General features: G+C 43.6%; 1 protein-coding gene across 4 annotated transcripts in view; it reads right to left on the bottom strand.

Annotated features, from left to right (window-relative positions):
• Positions 1–14,605, bottom strand: part of sema3fb (sema domain, immunoglobulin domain (Ig), short basic domain, secreted, (semaphorin) 3Fb) — a 63,913-nt gene that overhangs the window by 14,123 nt on the left and 35,185 nt on the right. For 2 of the 4 annotated variants that reach the window (XM_055010450.1, XM_055010449.1), the window contains exons 3-10: positions 10,791–10,951; positions 10,366–10,428; positions 9,731–9,850; positions 8,324–8,413; positions 6,330–6,423; positions 3,042–3,161; positions 2,654–2,793; positions 1,435–1,549 (exon numbers count right to left, since the gene is read on the bottom strand). In XM_055010450.1, coding sequence (XP_054866425.1) covers positions 1,435–1,549; positions 2,654–2,793; positions 3,042–3,161; positions 6,330–6,423; positions 8,324–8,413; positions 9,731–9,850; positions 10,366–10,428; positions 10,791–10,951 — 903 coding nt within the window. The remainder of the gene's footprint in view (positions 1–1,434; positions 1,550–2,653; positions 2,794–3,041; positions 3,162–6,329; positions 6,424–8,323; positions 8,414–9,730; positions 9,851–10,365; positions 10,429–10,790; positions 10,952–14,605) is intronic. The other 2 variants (XM_023271926.3, XM_055010451.1) reach the window with 1 other exon arrangement.

Genomic DNA, 14,605 nt, shown 5'->3' with positions numbered 1-14,605 from the left:
ATGTCACAGTTGTAGGAATGAAAAAAAATGCGTCCTACAAAAACAAAGTGGTGCTTTTCGAACTTAGGGCAGGTGGAGATAAAAGTAGGGAATCTGTCAGTGAGATAAAAAGACCAAAAAATAAATTAATTAAAATGATAGTGGCATGGCACTTTTCATTCTTGAGATTAGTTCAAGAGCAACAGTAGCCTCTCGCATCAGTCCCCTATCACTCTTTGGCTCTATTTTAAACCAGTGGAGACAGACAGACAGAGAAAGAGCTTCCCCCAGAGAGCCTAATAGTCTCACAGTCACAGACATTCCTGCTTGGTGATCTGATCTGCTCCCCATCGGGCTGCCTCCTTCCACACACACAGAAAAGAAAAAAACCCAGACACTTTCGTTTAAGACATCTTGAAATAAAATGACAACTACGGTGGTGGGATTATATATGTTTTTCACATTACAGCATGGTGACTGGGCCATTTGATGGGAGTGGGCTGCCATATGTGTTCAGGACTAAGCTTTGGTATGTGTGTGTGTGTGTGTCGGTGTGTTTGCAATCTTGGCAGGTGCTGCAGTAGAAACAAACCCTGCAGTCGTCTGTTCTCCACTTAATATTTCAGATGTGATCATACATGACAGATACTTGAAAATGAATACGTCTAAAATAAATCCAGACATGTCATTTTTGTTCGTTGTGCCACTCGATACACACTGTCAAAATGATTAACTACATGAAAAAGAGATAAAGTGTCAGTCAAAAAATGGGATGTAACAAAAGTTCTTGTCTGAGGATGTAATCTCTCGGAAATAGTGGTATTTTTATGTGAAAAACATAGATTTTACAACTCTGTGTCACTGATTGACGCTATAATGTTTCAATATATACACATATGTTATAAACATATAAGCTTTTACGTACGTTGTCCTCAACATTCTCAAAAAATATCACATAGAGCTGAAACTATAAGTCAGAAAACTGATTAACTGTTGGAAAATGCATCCATTTTGGTGATTGTTTGACTGTTTTACCAGCGAAAATACTAAAGATGTGATGTGAGGGTTTGATGATCTTCTTCATATGTGACAGAAAGTAACTATCTTTCCTTTGTCAGGTAAAACTGTCAATTTGAAGAAGTCACCTGGAGTATTTTATTGAAATTTTATTGATAAAATGATGATATTTCCTACTCTGCAGATTAATCATTAATAAAAAAAAAACTGTAAACTGCATCCCCTACATGTGTAGGATGATATCTGGCAAAAAAGCAGTGATGCACCACCTACAGAAAAGACATCCCAGTGCTGGCATCCTCTCTGATTGACACGAAAGTCTATACAGCACCACCCCACCCCCGCCAAGTAACCTACACATCACCACGTCAGCGGAAAACAGTGGAAGGAACCTCAGCATGATCTCAGTTCGCAGGTGTAAAAGGCCTTTGTACTCACGGAGCTCGTCGAAGTGCGTCTCCATGCCGTCGGCACCGGGCACCGAGCAGATGAGCCTGGCCTTCAGGAAGGTGCTCCACTTGTTGACCAGGCAGCAGTGACCTCCGTCATCGTTCTGTTTTGGACAGGGTGGGGGCACGAAACACAGTTACTCCATCAACTGCATCCTCCCTTCTGAAAACAAACCCAGGTGGAGCCACCCACACAAACACTATACAGTACATGTTGGTTTGCAAAGCCAGGAAGCTACAAGGAGTGGGGGGGGGGTGGGGATGGGGTTGGTAAACACTGTTTCCTCCTCTTCCATCTGTGGTGGAGCGAGGCCAGAATCCATCCCAGTGAGCAAGAGCTGAGACCAGTATGTGCTTTAGAGAATCGCTGAGAAATCATTCGTATTCATTTATTATTTCTCCATACAACCCCAGTTTGGTGAGTTAAAATGTTTTCATAATTCCCAGTGTAATTACAGTAAGAGTGTATTCTTGGTTCTTATTCTGGTTGCAAAGAATGGCAGTAAGAGTATCCAGATGTGTGGTAAGAAGTAAGAATGACAGGGAGGCCGAGGCTGAGCCCACTGAGAGGGGGATGAGTGTTTGTGTGCCGGGTCAGCGCCTGACCCCTTAAAAAATAAATACAACGGCGAACAGCTGAGGCAACGAGCACACGTACGCCACATTTTCTCACTTATGCCCATTCTCATATCCCCGCTGTTATGCTCGCACATGCACGCAAACCTGTAAGGGAAACGCTCAAAGTATAAACACGATCGGCTCAGAAAGATGCACAGCAAGCTTTCTGGAGACATTTGTTGTTATTTGTTGTTCTGGCTCAGCTCACTTTGTGTTTCTAGGACATGCAGGCACTTGTGCAAGAGGTCTAGTTTAACTGAGAAGACTTTAAAAACAAAACAACAAAATAGTTATTTTTTGCTGCACCAGAAGTTTTAGGACGACCAGGGAGAAGAGACCAGGAGGTCGCAGGGTCAGAGGTCAGAGGGCAATCCCACAGACAGAAGGATGCATTGTAGACAGGAAGGTTAAAGACACATGTGGATTCCAGCACGTTAGCGTTAGCCAAATACTGGTCCTGAGCCCGTAAACATTCAAACACAGTGGGCGACTCGCCTCGGGAGACTCCAGCCTTTTCATATCAATGCTGCGGGTTTTCTTTTCATTATAATCGCACCCCAAAACAAACACGCTGCTCACTGTTTACACACCAGGCAGATGCGTCCGATGCGGGACTGGGTCACAGGACTCTGGCCCATCTCCGAGGACTTCTCCCGGAAGAAGAAGTACAGCTTGTCGTCATTTCTCTCCGCGCTGTCAGGGATGAGGTGGACATGGATGAAAGTGGGGTCTGTAGGGAGAAGAGATGTTTAGGTGATGGGAAAGCATCTGGCTGAAATTTTTCATAACCTTTCAGTGTTTCCTGTTTGTCAGCTGCTAACTGATTCTAAACATATGCAAACCCCAGATTCTTTACATTTCACCTATATTATACATTAGCAACTCTCTCGGGACTGTATATTGAAAAGTCATGCATGAAAGCTGTATAATCTGGATGAAAGCCTTAAGTATCATTTATAGGCTATATAGGGCCGTTACCATTCAACCATCTGGAGTTGTACTGATCTGTTCGCATGGCAGTCTTTGTCCCCAAAGTACGGAAAATGGCAGAGTCTGTTCCCATAAAGTCAACATAGACCCCAGCATACAGTTCACCATCTGAGAAAGAGAAAAAACAGCTCAGTTTAGCAAAATTCCTTGACTCTGACATTATTCCAGCACCACCCTTGGCACATAACACAGGCTTTTATTTCAAAAAGTATATTTATAACCATCTCAGGGTTCTTCGTTTCACAACATAGCAGCAAGTCATCAGCCGCACATTTGTCTTCATTTATTCAAGTAGTCAGAACAAGATTGGAACTAAAGGTGCCAGTAATTGACATTTGAATGGCTCGAAAACAAGGTAATACTGTAATTTACTGGTCCCTTATTTTCCTAACAGTAATTTACTGTCAATTTGAAATACAATAGCACTGTTGTATAATACTTTTATATTGTTCTGTTGCACTTTTTTTTTAAAATGACAGAGTAAAGAAATAAAGATATGATCACAAAAGGCTGCTGTAGTTCTCCCTTATTTCTCTCACTGACAACAAAACAAATCAACAGCCTGAACCAACAATGCTTTCAGTTTGTCTGCATGTGGTTCTCAGACCCAAGTCCACTACAGAAGATCTAGGTGAGAAATATACATTTCCATTTTCAGAAAAGGCTCATTTATTTGCTAAAATGGCTGTTGTGACTTTTCGCAAATATTTAAACAAGAATTATCGGTGTATTTGTAGGTGGCTATTTTCAGCTGTTACGCATTTGGCGATCTAGTGGGTAAAGAAGGGCACGCACGTGGGATTTGGCCAAATTAACGACAGTGTTCATGTTCATTGTAATGAAAAACATATCACTCAGTGCAAGCATGTAGTCCACTAGTGGGTTTTGCATTTTCAGGCATATTTGGTGATAGGGATTCATTTGCTGTTGCCTTGTTTCTTTTCACTGGATTTCTGGACAGTAATGTAAAGTGACTATTGGATAATGTTTGCTAATGTATGCTATCACATTACACTACATGCAAGTAGGTCAAGTGCAATTGGCGACCCAAATATAGTCAAAGTCATGGGCCTGGTGGTTGTTGAAAAGAACAATAGAGGATTAGGAAGACTCCAACATACAACTGAAACCACCCACTTATAATCGATCTCAAAGATGAGATCGATTATAACATAAAAAATTACATGCAAAATATACTAATTTTGTATTTAAATATATGTAACTAGCTAAGGACTGGGTGATTTTTGAATGTAAAAAGTTTTATCTCCTTTTTTAATTTTTCCGATTCCCTCATTATTTTTATGACATATAATTTCCTTGTTTCTTGAACAATATGCATTGATAGAGTATCATCGTCTCATGCAACTCATTAACACGCATGGACGAATAAGTTACAGCTGACAAAGACCACGATGAAGATCTCTGTTGGTCACAATGTATTGGACAAACTGTAGTGTGCCCTGGATTGTTTTTGTATGAAAGTTGCATTTTAATTCTTGATGCTGAGAACATGTTTTATCCATGCAAAGAGATCTCCGACATCAAATATTGCGATTCTTATGTTTTAAGAGGAGACAACTACATAATTATGTGCACATGATAATAAACTAGACATGTTAAATCTGTTATATTTTTGCATGCCAACTAACTCGTAGCATATCTTTCTATCACCAAATTTATTCCAGTTAGTTTTTTCTTTTAGCCACATGAAAAATTATGTTTTTTTCTATGTAGCTAGGAAGCGTAAATTTAAACAAGTGTGGAGAATTAAGTTTTCAGTAATAAATCAGTATTTACTTGATTTTATTGGATCAATGTACGGATCTTTTGCATCAAGATGTCAGAAGTCCAAATAAATTCTTCTCTGTGTCAGCAGCTGCAAAACTACTACCCATCTGTAAAACTATTACATTGTTTTCCAATTAGTTTTTAAAACCTCACATAAATCTGTTCTGTCTATTGTTTCTGAACATTGATCTTATTTTCATGTAATTAATACCAATTTACCAAGAAACGTCTTGTGAAATCATTAAGTGCAGACCACATAAAATATCAACAACAGCAATAAACTTCCTGAAAAAGCATTCTCCCGCACTTCATAAAGACATAAAATATGAGCACGTCCATGTGTGCAGACTGACAAATGTACACAACAGGCTCGTTAAACCACGGGAAGGCAAGGTGTTGGTCTTCCAGCTGCTGCATGGGCCCCACTGGAGAGCAGGTGTGACACTCAGAGCTCTCAGGAGATGGAATATGGTGGCAGCACGAACAAGAAACATTGTTCTACCACCATTACAGTCAATGTCATGGTACCCAGAAGTGCTACAGGGAGATTGATGCTATATCATTAAAATGTTCACGGATGAAAAGACGTCTAATGTGGCGGAGAGTCAAGCAGTCAGTGGTAAATCTATTGTTGTGGTACAGGGTTCTTAATCCTTATCAACACTAACAACAGCGTCCCTTGTACGATGCTAACTGGTGAAGGTGGGAGGTAAATCCATCTTGGATGACAGTACTGGTTCCATACTGGTCAGCTGGCACTGCGCTAATGTGGGAAAGCAGTGGCAGTGATTTACACCCGCTGTCTTGCCCCGCAGAGAGAAGATCGCCTTTCACTGGTGGCAACTGTGTAGTCTGGATCTGACTAGTGACCTTGGGCAAAGGGACAGAGGACGCTGCTTTCATGAGAGCTACAACATGAGAGATCCAGAATGAACCCTGTCACAAAATGACTATAACCTGATGACTGGATACTGAATTAAGCAAAAACAGACAATCACTTTATTGATATTTTGGTCCACTAGTGTTCTTTGAGCCATCCCTCATGATTAAACATTGTTATTCTCATGTTTACCACGTTGTCATGTTTGTATGGTGATACAAGCACTAAAAAGTTTTGCAACATGTCATAAGCCTTTGGATAAGAAGCCACTAATTCCCCAGAGGAGGATTCCTATATTAATAGGCCCTATTATTGTGCCCATCTCCCCCCAAACAAGGAGAAATTCCTTAGGTCATAATGATTAGGATCATTATGCTAAGCTGCTCACTGTGGGAAACAGGCACAGAATGGAAAGGACTTGACCTGACCCTTGAGCACCACTGGCTGACAATAAATAATTTTAACAAAAATATGAATTGTGAGGAGAAAGAAGGCCATATAAAGAAGGAGGAGACAAAAGATGAAGAACCCATACGGGATGAGACCGCTGTAGAGCTAGACTGAACTGTACCCGGGTCAGTATGTGACCGAACCCACATGGTACTTACTGATCAAAGCTGACACGCTGTTGAGCTTCGGGTCGTAGGAGCACTTCCCCTTCCCAGATTCCACTTTCCCCGGCTCCAAATGGAAGATTTCTTCCTGGAATGGAAAAATAATATGGAGATGGCAATAAATTCAGCACTCTTCATCTTGTCACTGTGATTCCCTTGAGTAGGGAAAATGAGGCAGCGTATGTGCTGCCTCTGACTCCTGTGGGACCTATAGGGCCGGATGGAGGATGAAGTATTATAATAATGAGCGTATGTTCATACAGAAAAATACATGCAGGGAAAGCGAGGAATTTCTAATCCATCTCCATGCCACTCTACTGCGGAAAACAATGTGTCGTGGGCTGCTTCTTTCGGCATAATAAGCTGCATGCCAAATATCTCTCAGCTTCTTGGAGCCTTTGGGTGGGCAGGTCGACTGCTGACACCTGTAATCCAGCACAGTGAAAACAAGCCTGGGATGGAGGCTGGATGACTGATGCTCACTACTCGTGGTATCGTAACACGCAAGCACTGAAAGGTGATTGGCAGGAATTTGCGTATGAGCGTGGGGAAAATGAAACAGTGGCATGCGATGACATGTCCTGTAGCTCCGCCTCAAAGATGGGAGCATGCCCAATCCCCATTTTTCACTCTGAGCGAGGACAGAGATGGAGACATCTCTGTCACTGTCCATCAGCACTGAAGTAGGAGAGAGACGGTGGCAATGTGCCAAACTCACTTCATTGTAGCCTACACGCAACCCTTTGCAATTCCCTACTCATCTTTGATTAAAATCACCACTTGTGCAAATAAGAAGGTGCTGGCAGCTCGCTCAACGCAATGCCAGACAGTGACGTGTAAAAAAAGGTCACAAATATTTATGTGTACCGGAGGGAAACTGTGCCCTGAATGTGTTTTTACGACCCTGCCATAAAATATGACCCTTCAGAGAAAATGCAACACACTGTATGTAGAAAAAAATCACACTAGAAAAAAAAATTGAAACATTTTCAAAGTGTCCCACTTCACCTAAAGCCCCAACGTCCTTCAAAAGCCCCTCTCTGAGGTTTAAAGTGCTTGGAGAGCTCAAACAGTGAAGACATGTTCAAGTATGTGGCTCTTTTATTTCCTTTGCTGCATAGCTAGTTGGCTACAGATGGCTGGTGTTTGCTCTGGGCTAACAGAGCCTGCTGTGGGAGTGGGTCAGACGCTGACTAGTCCTGCCGCCTCTGTGGGAGAGCCTGTAGCACATTCCTACAGTAGGTGCAGGGCGGGCGACCCAAAAGCCAAGTGGTTATGGCACATACCACATGGGCGCAAATGCTGTTAAGCAGTGAGTCCCTGGTTAGATTCCTGACCAGCTGGGCTCTTCATGTCACTTTTCTGCTCTCTCTTCCATATGTTCTGTCTAATAAAGCCAATGAAAATGTGCAAAAATAAGTCTTTAAAGAAAGATGGTGGGGGCTCTGTGGGGTGAAGGACTGATAAGCAACAAGCAACATGAATGATTTATATCTGCCGTTTACAGGCACAGCTAAATAGAAGCTAAATAAAAATGAACATGCCATGCATTGAACAGCAGCAAAAGCCTGTTTAATTAAATTTGTGCCTACTGTGTTTTTTAAGCAGCCTGATAAGCCATTTTCACTTAATAACCCAGCTCACATGCAAAATGTGGCATTTAGCGCTGATGCAAAGCATCAAAAGGACAATGACAAAAAAGAAAAGGATGCTCAGACAATGAGGCTTACACAAAGAAAATATGAATGAAACATGAGGGAAACAGAATGTCATGAAATAAAATGCATTTCCAAATTACACAAAACGTTAAGATAGTGCATGGGCCGAAAAAGATGCATGCCAAATGTTACAGAGATAAACAAACGATGACCGAGTTAAAGATGGTGTTGACGAAATGTGCTCAGACACAAAGAGAAGGAGCATGCTGCTGGTGACCGCCAGCCCAGGCAGTATGCAGGGCTGCGGTGCAGACAGGGCCCACATCGCACCTTTAGTCCAAGTGTCTCGTGCACCGCGCTGGGTTCAGCTGAGCGGCTAGCCCTTCCTCTGGCCTGGGCCATCTGCAGATACATGGATGTCTAAAACAGGAAACAGCAATACAGTCTGGATGTTACGCCACTGATGAAGAAGGACCAAGGCCCTTCCTGACCCTGTTTCAGATTGCTTGAGCCTGCCCTGACTCCCAGTCATGATGAGAAACTCCTCAAACCAAGACTATTGCAAGTCAATAAAATGCAAGAGCATGAGGGAAATATATATGTATGTGTGCACGACGGTGCAGGGAATGTGTGTAGCTATATTTGAACAGATGGTGGAAAAGGCAACAATGATAGTTCTCTGTCCTGTGGTTGAGTCAATAAAGGCTGTCACAGTATGCTACATACATACCGCTAAAAGCTGCTGCCAAAGCAAAACATTTAGCTATTGCAGTTTACAAAACCTACAAGGCTCATATTTTCAGCATGAGGCATCTTAGGAACATATCCTGCAGTGGTGTAATCAAATGACAGCAATCTGTCTGAATTAATAATGAGAAAAAAGGACTTTTTCGTGCGTTTTGTGTGTATGGCATGTGTCATTTCATGTTTTTGCAATCATGGTCAACTCCCCCAGTGTGACTGAGTAACGTGCTCACGGGGGGACGACTCGAACCTGTCTGTTCAGTGTGACGGAGAAAATAACAGCCGTCTCATTAATGGACTAGAACTGGAACATTCCACTTGCACCCCATAATGGGAGCTCCCACTTCCAATTACCCAACGTCTCACATGGTAGAGGCTGGCGGGTGGCCTGCGTGGATGCATGACGGGGTGGATGGATAGGTGAGTGACTGGATGGAGGCCCTTTGTTAGTAAAGGGTCACGTAGGAACCGTATGCAATAAGGGACTCATGCAAGCTGTGCTTGCTGTTGCAAGTTCTCTGTGATCTCGAGGGAGAGTCCAATGGGAAATTTACTTTTTATTTATTGCTTTTTATAAAAGTCCCCTGTTCATCATTAGTGAACAAGTGTGATATTTAAAGAAGAGTGAGGTGTTAAAGGGGAGTATGACGAGGTAGTGATGCCTGGCTTGGTTTAGGAAATTCAAGGGGTCCCATTAAAAGCTGAGACTAAACAGAGCAGCTTTAACAGCTCACTGGGGACAACAGCTGTGTGTTGGTGAGGTTGGTGTGCTTTGCCATATGGGGACGCATGGTACCACAGGCAGGCTTAATGACGCAGGAAAATCCTCATACAGAAAGTGACACTCGTGTAAGGTGGATGGAGAGTAAGAACGCGGGTAAGAGAAAGAAAAAGGAGGCAAGCTGTGCCATTCATGATGCAGATGGAGAAAGCTGTTTATGTCTGCTATGGTCACCTTCTCAGCATCAGCAATCCTCCATTCCTTAATCCTACCTGAGGTTTGCGTCCACGATTGACGAAAGTACAGACTGGATTGTAAGCTCCCGTCCCACAGACGTACAGCTGAGTGCGGTTCCATGGCTCGATCAGACGGATGAAGTTTGCACATTCCTCCTAGAAACACAAAGACTGGAGTAAATTAAACTGCAATAAACATGAAGAAAAATGAATAGCAATTCACAGGCTTATTTTACTGGTGCACCTCCTGCTGATTTACCGAATGTTGATGGAGTCTAATTTAAAATATGCCAGTAATACTGTGCTCCTATACATATATTTGGGCAACATATTAACCTATCAGTCAGTGGCATTGTGCTCCCCACCCAGACCTGGCAGACAGGAGGATGGTGAGATTGACCGAGCTTCTGTGCTCCAATCCACTCCTGTCTCCTTGGCTAGACAAGAGGGAACCAGTGTTTTACTGGGCCAAGACTGAACCGACAGGTGAGTGCCATTTTAACAGGTTCCCCACATTAAAACCGGTGGGAACAATGGAGGGAGTTGTATACTTTTAATGCAATGCATTTAAAGAACGATATATTTTCTTTTTTAGGCCATCAAGTTGATGGAGATCACCTCAGCTGAACGACCCCGCTGTGGTTATGAGCATTGTCAGCACGTGTACTTACATTGGCGTCTTTCCCACTCACAAGGCACTCCATCCTTCTTCGTTCGGATACTGGCCAGTGGATCTGCAAGGGGGGAACAGAGAACATTTTATAGCTACAATCCAGCCCGTTATACATCACTGGCATTTATTGGATTTGTGGGCTAAAATTGCAGAAGGGATATCCACCCTGGCTAATATTAGTCCTGTTGGGATTGTCATAACCCAGTTACAGCGTTTTAATGAACCGACACCAGAAAAAGTACACTCCAACAAAAACTAGATGTGAACTAACCAAAATGGTTGCTGCTGGGGCAATAGAACAGAACATTTTGCTCTGGGGGCCGCTGCTGTGAGCGCTGAGGTAAAGGCGCTTGCTTCATCCCATTCTAACAGCCCATTTTCAGGGTTGGGGTGAGAGAAGGTGGAGCATGGGAAAGGTCTTACGATATGTGGGTCCTTGTTGATGTCATGCAGGTCCAGGGACAGGATGTGGTCCTTGCTGCCAACGTACATGCGATCATGGTCCTCGTCCATACGAAGGATCCGGTAGTCGGATGTGTTGAGGAGGTAGGCGAAGTGATGAGCGGTACCGGTAGACCTCAGCTCTGAGTGGAGACAGAAACATGCCCTTTAATGGCAGCTGCTCTCACATGTGCACATATTCACATGCACACATGCATGCACAACTGACACATTCCTCATGCCACTCCTGCATACCCACGCGGACTTATCTGATGGTTTTCCAGCAACACTGCCGTAACTTAACACCACACATTAGAGACAAGCGCTACTGAGTGTCTGTCACACTGTGTTGATGGCTTAATACCGCCTGAGTGGATCAAAAGATCGAGGAAGTCTCTCATCAGTGGCAGTCTGTGACTCAGAGTGGGAAGTCAGGAAATAGATACGGTAGTTTGACACTTGGATATGATGTTTACTAGAAATTCGTACCACACACAGAGCACAGTAAGTTGCGTATACAGGATTTCGATGAGTTTAAGCTCTTCCATCCCTGCTTGGACGCCACTCTCTAAAGGTCAGAGGAGTGCGTGCCTTAGGTACCACAATTCAGTCAACATGCCCTCACATGTCGAGAGTAACCCAATCTCCCTACAGCTCTGTGTTGGAGTGTTTGTTTGATATGTTCTTCTTGGTTCAGCAGCTACGTACAGGCAGAGCAGAGAGGCCACTGCAAAGACAGCAAAGGCCCCATGCCCCACCATAGACAAACACACTCCTTCGCCATCTATAGGGGAGAGGCATTAGAGGGTGGCATTCACATATTGTTGGACAAACACAGAAGTTTCACTCTAACAGCAGGAAAGTCCCATTTCTCTGTTTAGCTTTATTCTACAACCAACAGACCGCAGAAAGCAGAGACGGAGAACCACACGTCTGAGGTTAACCCGAGTTCTTCTGTGTTGATATAGTGGCCAAAATGTGGTGAAGGGAAACCAGAGGATAAACTGTCAAATACAGTTAGCTGTGTTTGACTGTTTACATGTGACATATCAGAACAGACGTGTGCCAGTGTGTAATTAAAGGAGTGAAACATGAAATGAAGTCGACGTGGGGTGTCAGACCCTTAAGGCAACAGCTAAGACTTTTAAATATAGGGGTCATTTCCAGATTTGAACGTGTTTTCAGGGCAGTATTTTCTGCTAAGGTCTGTATGCACAGTCATGTCCCGTGTGTTTGAAGTTGCAGAGAAACATTCCTGTGAGGCTGTTCGGTGTTTCTGAGGAAAAGGTCTGGACACCCAAGCATGCAAAGCCATCAACATGTCCACCATTGGGCCTTAAAATAAACACCATCTAGAGACCCTTTTAAACAGACTCCCTATGGAATCTGATATTACCAGTCTTTCCAGCCAGATCTAAATTTAACACGGGGTTACGTCAATAAGCGAAGATTAATAGCATTAGATTGGCTATATTTGTATAGTTTGATTTAATAACTGTGCCCACCGAAGGAATGTTTACAGGTCAGCAGAGTGATTGGCAGCTGTCAGAGTTCTGCACAGAGGAGCTGCAACATGTGGTCGGACCCTGTGATTATTTGTGTTTGAGTCTTAAGTTGAATGATGAGTCCCCATACACTCTGAATGTGTGTCTGTGTGCAGATAAAGTGAAACACACAGGATAAGAATGCATTGTACACACACACACACACACACATGCACAAATTCCGAAAGGCCAGTCGAAGCTCTTCCTGACGCAGGTTGTCAGCGACTCCTCAGTGTGTGTTTGTTGTCAGAGAGAAGCTGGATAGGACCATCTGTCAGCTGAGGAGGGAATGTGAACAGTGCAAAGCAACAGCACGCCCTATAGAGAGCTGCACATTAGGAAACAACACACATGTAATCTAATCTCACAGTCATCTGATAATACACAGATAGCAGCCTGGTCTAAATGTACTCTGCAGCGTGTCTGAACTCTATGTCACGGCTAAAACATGAATAATGAACTCTAATGGAATGTCTTTCCTCACACGTTATCCTCCACATCCACTTGTAATGTAGACCACACCACAGAGTGTTAGTTGATGGTGTTGTCGATGAAATCTAACCCCGTGGCTTGTTCATTAAGACTGAACCAGAACTAGCGGTGGTTCTGCTGCTGTAGGATTCACACACAGGACTCATGCCAAAGCCTACATGCCGTTGGGCTTTCTTTTGCTGTGAGAATAAAGCCGTTGGGACCTTTAAGAGGTAAGAAATCTGGGACAAGAAGTGTGAAGTCATTCCAGCTACTAGACATCATTCCTTATTCTGTCAGCCTTTCTCAGCTCAGTCCCAAAGTCAGCCTTCGCCTCAGGCAGGGCCACATGGCATTGTGCTTGTTTGAAATGTTGATCGAGGACGTATAATGGCAGCAGACTGAGCTCGGCGGCAGCTCTGCTCTGGAGGCCAGACTGCCCAGCGGGTCCCTGGAATGACACCGGTGCAAAGCAAACACCCAGTCACAGAGAGGCTGTAGTGCTCAAGAATGACACAGTGGAGTGGCTCTTTTGATGGCCACATTGAAAACATAAAGGAGAAATGGTGAGGCTGTGTTTAAGTGCAATGCAATTCCCAGAGGGTATCAGAAGCACGTTTGTGCTATTTGGATAATTTGAAGCTAGGTTTCGAAGCAAAAACAAAAGTAAATCCAGTTTGCAAATGACCCCTGATATATTGAACCGGTCACAGGTGTATTAGACAGCACACTAAATCCACTGTTTCCCAGGCTCAACTACAAATTTGCAGCATGAGATTACAATTTCAAACAGGAAAACTCAGAGAGATTGAACTGCTGTGCACTTTGTCAGCCACATTAGAGCATGACAGCATTTTCCACACACGGACTTATCCCTGAGATTTAAAGGCTGGGAGCAGAGTATGAGTGTGTCTATTAGAGCCAGATAAACTCTTAAAGTAGCCCATTACTGCGCGTATGGCTTAGGTTCACTCTGGGGGGTCTGCACACACACACAGCGGGGGCTTTGTTTCAGGAACACACCGCTTCCCCCCAGTGGAATGGCAATGGCTCTATTAGAGGTGAAAGTAAGCCGGTGAGGGAACCTGATCCTCACGCTCAATGTCGTTCCCTTTCCTCATTCACTTAAGTTTTTACAGTAGCACTCCTGCACCTGCACGCCAATAGGAAGAGGTCGCTTTTTAAAATGTCTCTCATTTTCAGTGCTTTAATGCAGCACTGCTCAGAAAGTTAAACGATCACACAAGAGTGTGTCGAGATCTCATAGTCTACTCATGAGTCCACTGTCCTCCGTCTGCTGAACACAGACAATCCTCTCCTCTCTCCCAGCATCTCGAGGCGCTGTTGGCTGACACAGCTCGCTGCCTGTTCCCACAACTCAACACTCCACTCTGGCTGCAAGAAAGATCTTCAGTGGTGTTTGAGTACTGACCTGGACGAGGCCTGCAGAAAATGTAGTTTAATGGAAGCTTTAGAGACGCCTGCTAAATGTTATGCAGAGCCACAGATCACACAAGTTGTGAGAGATTATACTGTATAGGTAGGAATCGACTGATTTGGTTTCTTCAGTGCCAATATCGACGAAGGAGGTTGATTATCCATGCATTGGCTCAAAATACGGTTTGAAAACTTAGAAATTTAGAGTAACCCAAACTCCAACACAAGACTATAGTGAAGTGCCTTTGTTTGTTTATGTGGTGTGCAGCTATACAGCTTGTGAACACAGAGCGGTGACTACAGACAAAGAGAAGTGACTGCATCAGAACCAAATGTAGCACATTT

Source organism: Amphiprion ocellaris, chromosome 5, assembly GCF_022539595.1.
Source record: "Amphiprion ocellaris isolate individual 3 ecotype Okinawa chromosome 5, ASM2253959v1, whole genome shotgun sequence".
In the NCBI taxonomy this organism is placed as follows: domain Eukaryota; kingdom Metazoa; phylum Chordata; class Actinopteri; family Pomacentridae; genus Amphiprion; species Amphiprion ocellaris.
The sequence above is the reverse complement of the archived record's forward strand: the minus strand, read 5'-3'. Positions and strand labels throughout refer to the sequence as shown.